At 43.4% G+C, this 16,690-nt stretch overlaps 1 protein-coding gene across 1 annotated transcript in view; it reads right to left on the minus strand.

Moving 5' to 3' along the window:
* LOC306743398 (myelin transcription factor 1-like) overlaps window positions 1–16,482 on the minus strand; it is a gene marked incomplete at both ends in the record, with an annotated part of 134,798 nt that extends 118,316 nt beyond the window's left edge. The window contains 2 exon segments of the mRNA XM_079225901.1: window positions 16,378–16,431; window positions 16,434–16,482. Coding sequence (XP_079082027.1) covers window positions 16,378–16,431; window positions 16,434–16,482 — 103 coding nt within the window.
* Window positions 16,483–16,690: the final 208 nt, after the last annotated feature.

The following is a 16,690-nucleotide window of genomic DNA, read 5'->3' on the forward strand; positions in this document are numbered from 1 at the left end:
CACGGAGATCCAAGACTGTTACCAGCGGCACTCTCAAACAGAACCTTAATGCATTGTCACATATTGTCAAATAACGAAAAATAAAAGGTAAACTGTCGCGGAACCTCTCCAAAACAGCGGCAGCTGCAGCGGGAAGTAGCGGCAGCTGCCGCAAAGTTGTGGCAGCTGCCGCAAAAACTAGTGGCAGCTCATAGGTGCCGCGGCACCTGAGAGGTGCCACAGGAAGTCCCTCTACGAGGTGCCGGTGCCACGCTTTGAGCTTGCTCCTACTGCCCACTATGGGTGTCTGATCATTCATTCTGTTGGTTCCTCTGTAGCTCTCGCCATTCCAGATCCAGCCACTCCCTCCTGACTCCCTGCTTGCAATTTCCCCTAATCAGCCCAGTAGTATATAAGATAAGATAAGATATGCCTTTAGTTTTTGCAGCAGCACAAGGACAGAAAATAATAACAAGAGGTGTATAAAACTAAAATAAGAATAGAAGAAAAAATAGAAACAATTTCCCCGGTGGGAAAAGCTGGCTGGTCTGTCTGACTGGTGCAGTCTGTGGTCGCCAATGATGTACGTCTGATGACAGTGGGCAACATCTGGGTGGTTGAATGAGCTGCTGGTCTGCCACAACTCATCATGGTGAGGGTCAGAGGTCAACCAGGGTGGCTTTGATCGTCCTTCATCCTCCTCCTCTCCGTCCTGACCACAGAGCTAACCGTCCTTACCATCTTGTTGAGTCTGCTGGCCTTGCTAACCTTGATGCCACTACCCCAGCACACCACAGCAAAGAACAGAGCACTGGTTTAGCACAGACTACCACAGACGTAGAACAAGTAGAATATCTGCAGGAATTTGTTGCACAGACTGAAGTATCAGAGTCTCCTCAGGAAGAACAGTGAGCCGTGTCTCATCTGTGTTAGGAGTCAAGTCCATTTTGTATTGATTTGAACCCCAAGACACTTGTGTCCACCCTCTCTACCTCCTCTCCCTGGACGATCACCGGGACAGAGGCCTCCTGTTCTTTCGTAGTCCACCTCCAGCCCTTTGGTCTTGCTGATACTGAGCTTCGGGTGATATGATGTTGTTGCACCAAGTGATGAAGCAAGTACAGTGAAGCCATGTGGACGTAGAGGGAGGGCACAGTGGGAAGTACTGGAATTAAAGGAGTTGCTTTGATGAGCAGCGCAGCAACACATGGTTCATGACTCAGAATGTCCTAAGGTGATGACCAAAGGCCTGAACTTACAAGACATGGGGCTGATGTCATAGTCACCTGACTTGTTTGTGTCAGCAAGAGTGATGCAGGATGTCCAAATCGGGAATAATAATAATAATAATAATAATAATAGGTGCTGCACAATGCTTTGTTGCTCTGAGAAGATTAACAGATATTTTCCATCTGAAGAACTTCTACTTGAGAACAACAACTAGTCCCCAAAACAGAGAGGAGCTGAAGCATAGTTCAACCCTCGAAAAGAGATGCTGTCGCTCACTTTGGAGATTTTTGGACTTTTAGCCCTGTTCTTCATATCCAAGGAGGTTGTGAGCAGAGCAGCAATAAGGACATAAGATAGGACAGAATATTATGTATGATTGCATTTATAGCATCTGATTGACATACTTAAATTAAAATAAAGTAATCTGCAGTTTAAACAAATGTTTCTTTGTATTCCTTCTAATCTATTGAGGTTTTTCTTAAAGGGTCAAGTAGCTCTCCTCCATGATTGTGTGGTCCAGTCAGATTCATTAATTAATCTCTTATCGGTTGGTCCAGACTCAAAAAGTTACTTTTCCAAAACGGCAGAAGTATACTTCTCTGCCGGCCTAAATCACAAAGTTTAAATTTAATTTTGTGTATTTTTATAATTAAAGGTTATAGCTATTTTATTAATATAAATGTTTTTCACAAATACACTACATGTACTATATACGGCATTGGTAAGCTACACTTCTTAGCGTGTAAATAATCGAGGAGTTACGGTCATTTTAGTTGTTGCATCCTGTTTGCATGTTACTTCTTGTCGCCGGCGACTAGAAGGGTTCAACAGCAGCGTAGCTACAAAATCCACGGCCCGCCACTGCCTACATCATTCATCGGACCCACAACAACGGTACTATTTTGGAAGGGAGCTTTCTTCTATAAGTGTTTTCACCAAGTATCTTTGACCTCAAGTGGAACGGCAGCGGGGGGCTTCAGGGGGACGAAGGTCATATCTCCATCGCACCACTCTATTTTGATTAGAAAGCTGTTCTACACCGTATTACACCATAATATACTAATTTGACCACTTTAATGTAAGGACTAGACTGAACTCTTTTTTTAAATCATATTTTTTTAAGTGTACAGCATGGCAGTATCATTGTCTTGAAGGAAAGGTATGTGGCATAAATGATGAGTAAACCCTGGATATGCCTGCTCGGCCCTGCAGTTGCAACAAGGCTAATTAGTCCTTGAGGGAGAAAATCCCATTTTGAGGAGAAAATGAATGATGCTAACACAATGCAGTGATAACAGGGAGGGAAAAGCTAGAGTGAAATGATCAAAACAACAAAAGATTGATGCAACAGCAGTTAATGCACTTCAGAGAGCGAAAGAAAATCCAGTTATTTACAGTAACTGCAAAGTCCTCTTCATCTGCTCCATGTGTCTGCAGACAGACATCTTTACGTCAGAGAGAACCAGATGCAGAGAAACTAGAGAGGGAATCAATACCTGGAGAGGGGCTGACTCACACACACACACACACACACACACACTGAGACACACACACACACACACACACACACAAACACACACTGAGACACACACACACACACACACTCATACACACAGATACATAGACACACACACAAGACACATACACACACACTAACACACACAGAGACACACACACAGACAGACACACTCACACACACTCACACAGACAGACACACACACACAGACTCACTCACACACACACACACACACGCACACACACACACATTTATTAAAAGCGTACTACCCAGAAGTTGTCATTATTCAGGAATATGAATGGTGAGTGCAGAGACTTGATGAGCCAGACAGGTTGCTGGAAGTGAGCCGTCTTCACTTCTGCCTGTGGACCTGAACGGACCCCCATATGTGATCCAGTCCTTTGGTGATTAAAGCAGGACCAGAAGAACCAGGAACCAGAGCGGCAACAAAAAGAAGCCGAGGTGTGTGTGTCTGGGTAAAGAAGTACTCTCCACTTCTGAGAACTGATGCTTTTGCAGCATCCCCGGTAACCTCTCTATCATCACACACACCTAAGCCACGCCCCCTTGCGACCAGAGATCCTCACAGGACTCTGATTGGTCCGTTCTCCGGCTTACGGAACACAAACACATTACTTGCATCCTGATCAGATGAATTTCTGTTTCATATGTGATCTATTCTAGACATTGCAAGAACCCAGCTGCAGTGCAAGATATAAACACCTATATTTCACAGGTGTGCATATGTTTGTGTATGTGCAAAAACATTTAAAAAGAAAATATATTTATTCATATTCATCCATGAATCAATCAGAAACCTTTAGCAACAAGAGAGCTGCAGAGCCCCAGTCCTCTGGAGCTTGTATCAAACTACACCCTGAGCCCGCCCACTTTCTAGTGGCCCAATCAAATGAGAAGGATTTGATTTCAATCTCTCTCGTAACTGGACACCACTCAAATATTCCATTGGACTGTGAGGCTCTAACTTCCGTTTCATTGGGACTTTAAATGGATGAATGCAGCGCGATGGTCTAACACAAATGAGCATGAAGACAAATGCAGACAAACTTTTTAAAATCCATATAAGACCCTCACAATGTTTCTGTAGGTTTGACAACACGATCCAAGTTGTTTTATTTGGCTCACTGAGGCCTCTGTGTATTATCATATGTGATAATGGGATTCATTGCTTCCCCTCCCTCTTCTCCCTCTTCTCCTCTCCCTTCTCGTGTCCTGCACGCCATCCATTTGAAAAGGAAGGCATCACATTTAAATTACGCAAGCAGTTTACTGTAAGAGTCCACCAGGGAAATCGAAGAAGAGACAGAAAGAGAAAAGGGGAGAAGGAGGGGGGATGTAAAACAGAGTTATGGGAAATCGTGTAGGATGGAAGGCAAAGTGCACAGAAAGATGTGAAGATAGAGACAGGATGGTGGGAAGACGTGGAAGAGAGGGAGGCCTGGAAGCTCCCTGTCTGTCCTTTGTCCTTGATCTGTGTGCTTTGTTGTTGCAACTGGAGAACCCATTTGCAATCTCTCTCTCTCTCTCTCTCTCTCTCTCTCTCTCAACCATGCTGACCACCGACCTGACTGACCTCCTCTGCACTGATGGGTGACAAACAAGCCCAGGCAATCCCGCAATGCTCTTTGTCATTCCTGCAGCAGAGGACTGGTACGTTTGACTATTTGCATGCAAATAGAGCCCCGCCCCCTCTCCATGCCACACACATACACACACACATACATACACACACACACACACATACACACACACACGCACACGCACACACGTACACACACATACCTTCCATCACCCTCCTCTCTACGCTCATTCATTTTGTCCGGAATTGTGTTCACGTTATTTCAGAGGAGTACTTACTGAAGTGTGTGTTGTTGGGGGCCACATTATACAGCACTGCATGATATGCCAACCCATAGTCACTGCATTTAAGATATGTATAACCATACTTTCAGTGGCTTTGGAGAGTATTCCATTGTGCATGGAAAGTACTTTTGTGGTATAGATGTAATTCTAAATGGATCAAATTGACTTCTATATAACCCCTAATGGAAAAGCAATGGCAGTTTTGTATAATTGCAAATTTATCAAATAGCAAAAATGTAATATTCACATTAATTCGGTGGTTTGTAGTCGAGGTCGTCTGAAATGTGGGACCCGACCCAAAACAGACCCGGAATATAATTAGACCCGATCCAGTGTGGACGACCCCATAGACCCTGATAGAGATTGAGCATCAACACCTACAGCCTCCTGATGCACTGTCAATAAACACGCAGAAATATATAACACGTCGTTAAAGTGAAGTCACAAAACAAAATTCATTCGGTTTTTATTGTTCAAATACTAGTCTATAGAAATGATTTCCAATATAACATCTGGTAATCAAATTCCAAAAAGTAATTTAATAACATAAATGAAGATAAACAGCTAGCCCATTGACATTGATGAACAGCGTTACTTGAAACGGTTACAGTGGCATAAAGAAGGGGTCTATTTCTTGCCAGATAACTGCCACAACTTACCTCCTGTTACCATTTCAATCATCATCTGATAACACATTCTCACCAATAAAGTTGTCGCCTTACGATACAGCTGAAACGGTTGCATCAGGTACAAAAAAATAGTTTATTATTATCATATTATCATATCATTCATCAGATCATTTACACTGCACAGGAACGACAACACTTGTCAATCACTTGATCCGTATCCTGCCGGATCCGCCTACTGCTCATGTGCAGTACTACACACAGTGGCGGGCCGTGGATTTTCTACCTGCGCGAACTGTTCGCGGCGCGCTGGCCAGAAGCAGACAGACAAGGCAGGAGGAACAGACAAGACAGGAGCTGGTCAATGAGAAAATAAGATAATAGGGAAAAATAGTTATTATACATGTAGTGTATTTGTGAAAAACAATTAAATTATAAAATAGATATAACTTTTAAAATTTAAAAATGTGATAATGCTACATTGCTAACAACAAATCTATGTTGAAATTAGCCACCGGAGAGCTAGTTAAAGTTAGCTGATAGCAGCTAGGCGGAGCTAACAACAATTAACAACTAATTGTTGGTTTTGATGCAAATAACCACTATACATAATAGTGATAATAAAGTAAAGGATAACATTCATAATTATTGACAGTTAATACTGACTTCCGGAACGTTTTGTGACGTTTTGTGACGGTTCCGGGGGGATGGTGGAAAAAGTGAGTCTGTATCGGTCAATGACATGACATGCATATTTTTGTGTCCGAATCCATTGTTTCCTTTAATTAATGTTTGATCAATTCATGACATATATAATTTAATTATATAAAACCTCTTCAGTTTAAATATATTTTCAGTTTCAGTATTCATAATAACATATATGTAAGACATTTCACGATATGAATCGTTATCTGACGCTTAAGATTATTTATTCCATTTTTCAAATGTGTAACAGTGTTAAGTTAAAAATATTATACACGTTCAAACCATTTTCATGATAATATTGAATATTATTTAACTATTTAAGATGCCACTGTCAAGTCAAGAGAAATCAGCGCTACACAGGGAGATAACATTGTCAGGCGGCACAACTGATAAACGTCAGGTGAGGCAGTCAGATACAACTGTAATTTAAAGCAATAAATAATAGGTTAAAGTGAATAAATGGTTGCTGAATATGATGTCAAGAACTATTGTATTGAATGTATTCATTGCTATATTTGTATTATTATGCTTCTCTATTTAATTGTAAAGTGGTTGTGTCACTTGACAAGTTTTAGCCTGTAAAGTTAAAAAATACAAAACAAAAACAACAACTGAGACTTGTTTAAGCACAATGTTCCAGATCCAAAAATATCCATTACATCAATTTTGAATTTTCCTTAAAAATTTACCTTTTTAGAAGCCTTATTCGTCATTGACCCGTATATTTGTGTTTAACGCCCTGGTAGATATAGATAGAAAAAAGTGGTATTGCACCGTCTCCCCTCATCAGCACCCTTTTCTCCTTTATGTTTTCCTCTTATGCACAGATGACTGTTGTATTGCAGATATAAAAATGACCACATCAAAAGGGGGTCCCTTCTCAGTCAGTCAGTCAGTAATGCAAAAATACGTATAAACAAATGTTTCCACATGTCACTGTATCAGTGTGCTGTCAATATTCTCATCCAACTCTCCGGGAGAAAGTGAATGCATATTTTTACAAGTGTCAAACTATTCCAGTAAAGCTGCTGAAATATCTACACATGCAGATAGAAACACCAGTAAGCGGGTTCCTCTTCACTGAGGACTCCTTCCTCGCCTGCGCCTCAAACATTACTGGAGCACAAACCGGCCATTGTGCCAGACGGGCCGCCATGACTCTCTCTCTCTCTCTCTCTCTCTCTCTCTCTCTCTCTCTCTCTCTCTCTCTCTCTCTCTCTCTCTCTCTCTCTCTCTCTCTCTCTCTCTCTCTCTCTCTCTCTCTCATACAGTCACACAGCTTCCTCTCCCTGTGAATGAAAGAGGAAGTGCAGAGGAGACTGAAGTGTAAAGAGTCCTCTGTCTCCTCCGTCTCACTCAGACAGGAGTGACTCCACAGCCGACAACAACAACAACAACAACAACAACAACAGTGACAAGCGGTGCTGCCGAATTATTCATGAGGGCTGAAGAACGCAACCGCAAAGGAGCTCAGTGTCTACAAAACGACTCAGTCGGCAGCCTGTGTGTTTTCAAAGTCATCCGTTCATGAGTTACAACCCCAAACTTACAGCCTCCAAGAGGAGATTTCCCTCTCAATGGCGCCCACCTGGTCTGAGAAAGGAAGGCAGCTAACTAAAGATCCCAGTATCAAAGTGCCTATTCTCCAACTTGGTTGAAAAGTTTGCAGTTCGTCACAAGTAAGGCTCTGTTTCAAAACAAGACAACGTTGTGTGACACCTGAGCGCACACAAAGCCGCAGTTAAAGCTGCGAGCTGCTGGAGACGCGCTTCACATCCGCAACGAGGACATCAACACATTTTGTCTCAAGTCTTTGCCTGAGACTCGGAAAGTTCGGCAACAACACTTTTTTCCCAGAAACAGCATTTCACAAAGAGACTGCTCCTACAAACACCCATTATGTCTCTCATTTATAGACAACTGGATGTCCTTGTTACTGCTCTCGTTTTGCTTCAGTCATTTATATTTGTTTGTTAAAGAATGGCTTCTGTGTGTAGCTGACTGGGATTTTAAAAGCAGGCTCTCTATTGCTGGCACTTTAGAAAAATAAGTTTGTTTTGCATAAACACCTTTAAACCTAAACTGTCCCCACTGCAAACTATCTAATATGTATATTATATATATAATCTTAATATTATCAGTCAAGTCATTACTTGTGTTTAAATGCGAACTGTTGCAGACAGTAACTCGCCCATATATTCATCAAAATATATATTCATGGTTCCTAGAGGATGAATCCTTGAAGAAACTATCATATTTGCAAAATAAAGATAAAGTTAAGGGACAGACTCAAACTGTTGTGTAATTCTGCTTCAGCAAGGAAACTGTTCTGGAGCTGAACTGGAAGATTTAATCTATTTCTTCTTTACAGTGAAAAATATGTTTTCTTACTGTGCTGTTTTTTTATCTTCCTTTATTTGGCCATAATACTCCATTCATTTAGTCAACAAGTTTTTCTCAAAAGAACTTAGAGCTCCTCTGCCAAGTCATCATGAGTAACATTAAGCAAACTGACTTTTTACCAAGTTAGCTAGCTAGCAAACAATGTGGTACTTTTCTTAAGGAATTTAGGTTGACTCACGGCCCCGACAGCAAGTACATTTACATCTTTAGGCATTATATTTTGGGTAAGCTAGCATTAGAGTGACAAGTGACTTCAACCAGAAAGTGAAAGTTTCTATTTCAAGTACTAGCTTTAGTGGTCTGTGGACGTTGCCTTTAGTGCCATCATGAGGTTGATGTTTGTGGTTTTGAGTTATTGAAATGTCTCAACAACTATTGGAAATTAATTACTTTGTGTTCATTGCTAATATTAGCATGCTACTGCTTGAAACTACTATGGTGCACGTGGTAAACATACATGCCTGCTAAAAATTAGCATGTTAGCACTGTGAGCATGTTAGCATGCTGATGTTAGCATTAAGCTTAAAGCCTAGTTTATTGTTTTCTTCACTCAGTGAAGCTGGCACAAGGCCAGAGGAGGACGTAACCACAGCCAGCGCTAGTTGTCTGATATAAGCAGTTTACATGTCTAAGGATTCAACAAAGAAGGACCATTTGTTTTGAGATGCTTTTGAAACAGGTCTTAAAAATCTTCATTTGAGTAAATATTTTGCTGCCAAATCAAATAGTTTACAAGATATTCAACCCCGTTTCCTTATAATGCATCTCATCTTTAACTTCTTTCTTTATAGATCTTGACCAAAGGTAATAATAGAGGCCATGAATATGAGATATGACTTTACAGATAATGACATGCCCTCCTCGGCATTGTGGAGGTTGGATTATGACGCTGTTACACCTCCAGTCTATGTTCCTATCTCTGGGTTACACTCGCTGTCTTTTCCATTCTTCACAGTTGGTTTCGTTTGTCCGCCCTCTAGGGTTTCGGGGAGTAATGCAACGCAGAGAGCAGAACCGGCTCCGGTCATCCTCTTCCAGCAGCTTTGTCCAACTCACACGCTCAGTGTCAGCTTAACTTCTGCTGAACTTGGAATTTGTTTTGGACCGTGGTCTCCGTCCCACATCTTTTATGTTGGAATCACATCAGTAAGATGTTTATCATGGGGAACGTGGCCAGGAGGAACTATAACAACGACCAAAAACAGATTCCATGTACATTGGTATGTGAGTATTGTCTTACGATAGACTTTAAACATCGAGAGAGTCCGTCCAGAGCTCAAACTGAGCGTGTTCCTGTGGACGGAAGCACCGGGGTTCAGGGGCTGCATATCTTTGAATCCCTGCCACGGAGCACTGTGCCGGGGGCAGGACTCCCCTGAAGCTCCCTGGAGGCCCCACAGGGTTGGCTCTGATGAATGTGGGTCACAGGGAGCTCCCTCTGTAAGTGTGTGTACGACAGTGTGTGTGTGTGTGTGTGTGTGTGTGTGTGTGTGTGTTTGAGACAGTCCCCACTCAGACAGCCTTTGGGGTAATAATGAGGAATGGACTTATTTCTCAAAGCAGGCAGCGGAGCGTAAAGAGGACACACACAAACACCAGACCACACATGCGCATGAAACAGGCAGTCACACAGACACGTGCACATGTGTAACAGTGTATTAATATACATCCATAACAAAAAAAGAGAGAAAAACTGAATCAGAATTCTCAAATGTGAAAATGGAAAACACTCTTTGGGAAAGGAAGCTGTTCCACTGCATATTGTGCAACAGCAACAGAGACCTGCTGAGCCTGCAGCACACTTCACCGTGCTCCTGCGTCCTGCCTCGTGGACCTGGGACTGAGCATGAATACTGCATGCTTCCCTGAAAGCACAGGGCCCTGTGGAAGTAGCAGGCGGAGTGTGTGGGTTCCTCTGCGGGTCACTGTGCCACAGTGTCTCCGCTCTATATTTACTCCAGGGGAACCTGACTGTGTGTGTGTGTGTGTGTGTGGATCGGGTGAGAGAGTCGGTGGAAGACTGTTTATGTTTGTATGCAGGAGGTGATGTGTGTATGAGCGTGTGTATGCGCATATTTATGTGTTCATGTGAGGATCTGCGTGTGCGTATGTTTATGTGAATATGGGGGTGTGGAATCACACGAGCATGGAAAGTGTTTGTGTGCACATGAAGGTGAACGTGCATGCAAGCACTTATAGATGTGTTTTATGGTTGTTTTATGAACCTGGGGATTCAGCTCTGTGTGTGTGTGTGTGTGTGTGTGTGTGTGTGTGTGTGTGTGTGTGTGCGTGTGTGTGTGTGTGTTGGAGGTGAAATAATACTCCTTTCCTGGTAACGTCACATGTTTGCCTGCACGGACAAATGCTCAGACTGCATGGAGAATGTATTCAGTGTACCAGAAGAATCATGATGTCTCACACTGGGCAAGGGTGGGGGAAGGGTGTGTGTGTGTGTGTGTGTACATGTGATGAAGACAAAGATGACCAAACACTAGCTACAGACAATATGTGTGCCACATTTCCCATTTCCCTGTTGTTAAGGGAGGCTGCAGCTCTTTCAGTGATAATAGCAGGGAACGCAGACAATGGCGAAGGTGATTCAATAAACAACCCAGATGCTTCATTCTGAAACAGAAGACACATACACACACATATTCATGGGCACACACACACATGCAATATAGGTGCACAATGAAAACCTCCTTTGCAGAACTTGACATATGGCGCATACAATTTCCCTCTCAATTTCAGATCCAACTCCCACAGACATACAGTACTTGCACGCTGGCAAATTGCCCCCCACCTCCTCCTCGTCCACCTCCTCCTCTTTCCCCATCTCCCCATCACCCCGCCCCCACCTCCTCCCAATTCACTCCTCTTTCTGAAAGTCATCTGCTCACTAAGCAGTAAGCAACATCGCGGACCGCTTGCAGAAATGAGAGTATACAAATGATTTGTGGCACAGGCGTCCCCACTGGCGCCGGCCTAGATGGCTGAAAGGAGGAGGGTGGGGGTCCGCCGGGGGGTGGGGGAATGTCACTTTCACCTTGTGTTTCTCTAGCAGGCCCATGATGATAATTTTTTCCCATTTTCATTGCAAATTTGTTTCGGGAAAGGGCTAGCGAGGAAAGAGAGAGAGGGGGGACATGAGGGAGAGATGGAGGCGGAGAGAGAGAAAGAAGGAAGAGGGGGTAAACAAGAGAGTAAGGGGAGGAGGGCCAATATAAGGGGTATGGAGCAAAGAGGAGAGAGGTGGGGGGCGCATCTGCACGGTGACCTTTTTCTGATCCAATCTCACTGATGAATCCTAATGAAGGATTTAATAAAATCACAGTTTACAATCTGTCTCTACATCAAAGCGTGCAATCCAATTCAAAACAGAGGCCCATCTACATTTCCAATATTGTTGCAAACCCATCAACCCCACCAGGCCCACCCCTGAAAAATAAGTGGGCACACATCTGTGAGTGTGTGTGTGTGTGTGTGTGTGTGTGTGTGTGTGTGTGTGTGTGTGTGTGTGTGTGTGTGTGAGAACTGGAGAGAGAGGGAAATTGGCCAGGCTGGAGAGTGAGCGGCTGGCACATTTGTTCCAGCTGTAGCTAATGTCACAACTCGTCATATTCATTTGGCTTCTAATGAGCAGAAAGTCAACAAGGTGCAGCAGACGTGCTCACGACTAAACAAGCAGAGAGAGGAGAGAAGAGAAAGAAAGACAGAGGAAACGATATGAGAGGGAGCATCACATGCTCAACCATTTCCAACTTGATCATGTTCACGGCAGTGAGTCTCTCTATCTCTCTCTCTATCTCTCTTCATACACATCGTCATAAGAAATGAAAAGGGCACACCTGTTACACTGTCAGTAAGCTGTGAGTCTGCAGAGTAAACAAGACAGATGGCTGGATCAATGCAACCGCTGGAGAGGAGAGGAGAGGAGAGGAGAGGAGAGGAGAGGAGAGGAGAGGGATGACGGAAAGAAAAAACGCTGAAAGCACACAGTGTAAAAGTCAGTAAATACTCTGCAACAGTGTCATCTGCTGGTGAGAAGTTACAACAACAACACACAGCGTTTAGCAGGGACACACAGCAGAAGCAAACTAACAATTCTACCAAACATGTTAAAAGTATCATAATCTAGCTGATGTAGAATAGGTCTCCAGCATTACACTATGAAGTTGTCAAGTTCACAGCAAAATATTAACAATAACAGATTTTCACAAGAGGTATCACCGGGTAGGCGATACGGCCAAAAATCTTCTATGACGGTATGTAATTTGATATCACTAAGTCACTCTACAGACATTGTTCTGTAGTCAGTGAAGAAAAGCTTTAAAAGAGCCACATCGGACTTCATCCCATTTGTTTATTTTCTGCGATAAAAACTAAACCAACACTTGAGTTTCAAAACAAAAGACTAAAAAAAGGTCAAACATAAATTCTTTCAAAATGAAAGCTTTCAGGATCCTGAGAACAATTATTACAACGGGTGGAGATAAATACCAGTCTGACTTCAGTCAATACAACAAAAACACCTCACGAATGGGTCTTTTGGAGGATACCCAAAGAAAACAAAAGGATTTGCTCATCCTTCATTTCAAAAGTAATCGGCAGTGTAAAAACATCACTGATGAGTTCTTCCTCCTCTTGCTCTGTATCTGGCTTCACTCTCCCCGTCTGCCCACATCACCCTGGAAGGCAGCCAACCATACAGTCTGTGAACACAGTGTCAGACTTTAGGATAACAAGCTTTTCCTTTGCAAGCAGTATCTGTGTAATCCATCTCATTACATAAACATTACAAAAAACACATAAATCAGTGCATTTCCTGAATGCCGATGTCGTTTCACAAAGTATGAATTACCTCACAGCTAGCTGACTTTTACTTTACTCATAGCTCTTCTACTCTTACTTGGTTTCAGTTTGTATCTCCCGATAGAACAACACCATCAGCCTGCAGGCATGTTTAAAAAAACTGTGTTTTGCTAACATTGGTAGAGGAGTCACCCCCTGGTGGTCAGGAGAGAGAATGCAGCTTTAACACATGAAGCATAGACTTCTATACAACCAGAGGAGTCACCCCCTGGTGGTCAGGAGAGAGAATGCAGCTTTAACACATGAAGCATAGACTTCTATACAACCAGAGGAGTCACCCCCTGGTGGTCAGGAGAGAGAATGCAGCTTTAACACATGAAGCATAGACTTCTATACAACCAGAGGAGTCACCCCCTGGTGGTCAGGAGAGAGAATGCAGCTTTAACACATGAAGCATAGACTTCTATACAACCAGAGGAGTCACCCCCTGGTGGTCAGGAGAGAGAATGCAGCTTTAACACATGAAGCATAGACTTCTATACAACCAGAGGAGTCACCCCCTGGTGGTCAGGAGAGAGAATGCAGCTTTAACACATGAAGCATAGACTTCTATACAACCAGAGGAGTCACCCCCTGGTGGTCAGGAGAGAGAATGCAGCTTTAACACATGAAGCATAGACTTCTATACAACCAGAGGAGTCACCCCCTGGTGGTCAGGAGATAGATGCAGCTTTCAGACCAGAGGTTGCCACCTGCTGCTAGAGGCCCTCGCTACATCACTGGTCAAACACTCAAGACAAGTAAACCTTTGCTATGTTATTCCCTGTCTCAAATTACAGCTGTTAACACCGTCCTGACCAACGGCGTCGTCGTAGAAGCATAGCACCCCCCTCTGGCTCCTCTGGCTCCTCTGGCTCCTCTGGCTCCTCTGGCTCCTCCTCAGGCAAACACTGTTGGTGTCTGTTGGACCATTTGTGTAGTTTGTGTTGGCACCATCAATAAGCTACCGGCTCAGGAGTTGCCATGTTGAGAGCCATTGAGAGGAAATAGAAATGCTCCCAATCTTGTGCCTTTAAAGCCGTCATAAATCTGGCTAGCTTGATCCCATAAGACAGAGAACATGCTCCATCGCCGGATATAGAACACACAACCAATCAGAATCAGAAGCAGGATCCTCTTCATTTGCCAGGAATGCTTGCATATACAAGGAATGAATGTACTTACACATAAATGAACTGTCACTGTTGAGATATTGTATTGATCCCCGCAGTCCCAGTACCTCAGGGTGTATCATGGAATAATTGGTTCTTTGGTTGTGGAGGAACTCACAACATCCGCCCCGACTAGAGCCTCCCTCCTACATCTGCACAGTGTGTTCATGGAAAACAGAACTCCACCTGCACTGGCTCCACAGCCACTCTACCAACTCCACGTTAAAGATCAGTGGTCTCTGAGGAATAGGTGCATTGGTTGGATATGTGATCTTGTGTCTGACTGCTGCCTGCATCTGAACAGCTGTGATTTCTCTCTGACCAGACTTCAAATTGCAATTACCTTCTGTATCGACGACACATGTTAATGAGAGTGTTTGTGCCAGAATCCCATCTACAGGAACTGCACTGTGAGCATATACGCTTTAATACGGAGGTTTAGATGAGGGCTATGGGGCGGAATAGTGTGTGTGTGTGTGTGTGTGTGTGTGTGTGCGTGCGTGTGTGTCCAGAAGGCCTGAGTTGATCAGAGTGAGGAGCGACAGCTGTGCTACAAATCAGAGCCCATTTACTGGTGACAGAGTCATTAAAGCCGGCTCATCACATAAAACACAATGCACTTGGTCAAATACCATTCACTCTATTCACGCTCATAACTCAGCCTACTGGGCACACACACACACACACACCAACTCACACACCCAATCTCTCCCAAAGCTAAACCAAGTATGTCGATTGGAATGACTATAGGGGGTGGTCTCCTGTGTGTGTGTGTGTGTGTGTGTGTGTGTGTGTGTGTGTGTGTGTGTGTGTGCGTGCGTGTGTCGTTTGTGAATCCATAATAAGTAGGGTGATAACGACACTGAGGTAAAGATGGTACTCGCTAAAAGCACAGCAGCAGTAACACTGCCTCGCTTTGTCCCAGGGTTGTTTTATGATAAGTGCAGACCACAAAACACGCACTATATCTCTTCTTCTTCTTCCCCTCAGAGTTCTACGCCGTGTTAAAACGTGCTATCTGAGCGTTAGCGTGCAACAGGAAGCAGCACTCGTGACAGTGACCTTTGACCTCCCCACGCTAACACATTCACCCTTGAGTTCAAGTGGACTTCTGTGCTACATTTGAAGAGGCGTTCCTAAGAAACCGCGTTCCCCAGATGAGACGAACAGACTGACGGACAACGTCGCTGGAGAGCCATGAAAACATTTATATGGAGTATACTTTAGTTTATTCACAAATATGTCTTTCTATCCACCATGACAGTATAAATAAAGATCTGCACACTGTGGCTCCCTTAATTTACTAGCGCATTTACAAGTGACGTTTCCAGCAAATGCTCTTTTTCCCTCAGTCTCTTCATCTTCTCTCCATTTTCTTCTTGTTTTTGTCTTTTCGATCATTTGTACAGCACTTTGAACTGCATTTGATTTGTGTGAAAGGTAACATATTAATACAACTCGATTCATTGTTTGAACTAGACCTAGTAGTCACCAATAAGGAGGACCAAATATTGAGTGAAGGCGTCCAGATGAATTTCACTGTGCCACTCCCATAGTGAGACCAGGCCCTGAATCTGTTTTTTGTGGAAGTATTTGGCACAACTCCTCAAACTTGTCTCCATAATGTTGCAGGTTATCGATCCCCTTACAAGATGAGCCTGACCCACCATGAGTTTACTAGTCCAGTATGCAGTACAGCATGTGAGCTCATCTACACACACAGTGTCATCGAGGTATAGATCTTGAAAGCATTCAACAGCTGCACTCTGCAGTCTTTGTCTGGTCGTCGTACACGAACAGCAGTTTCCTGTTCCCAGAAAGCTCACCACACCGTGTAACTAGTGGGGAAATCTACAAGTGCTTGATGAAGCGTAGGAATCCTTACACCGTACTCTACATATGGTGTTGTATGAAGGTCCAAAAGGTAAGAGGAGAGGAGTAAACACACACACACACACACACACACACACACACACACACACACACACACACAGTGAGATGTGTGTCTTACCTTTCTCAGAGAATTCCCCTTCCTTCATGGCCTGTTGAGAGCGAGGGAGCACAGTGTTGATGACCCATTGACCTTGAGATGAAGAGTCCGGCTGTACATCACCATGTGCCTGAAGGGCAAACTCAGAAAAATCAAGTTTTGTTGTATAGTCCACAGTGTAGACATGTTATTGACCGCCTAAATGACATTTCTCTAGTTGTGTCATTATAGTAAGTCCTCAGCTTGGAAAACATATGTTGTTGTTTTTGATTTATACACAATGTTTTCACGTGAATAATGTAACTTTCACGGGGAACAAAGGAAGAAGCCTTCA

The sequence above is a fragment of the Taurulus bubalis genome (genome assembly GCF_910589615.1).
Source record: "Taurulus bubalis genome assembly, chromosome: 11".
NCBI classification, from domain to species: domain Eukaryota; kingdom Metazoa; phylum Chordata; class Actinopteri; order Perciformes; family Cottidae; genus Taurulus; species Taurulus bubalis.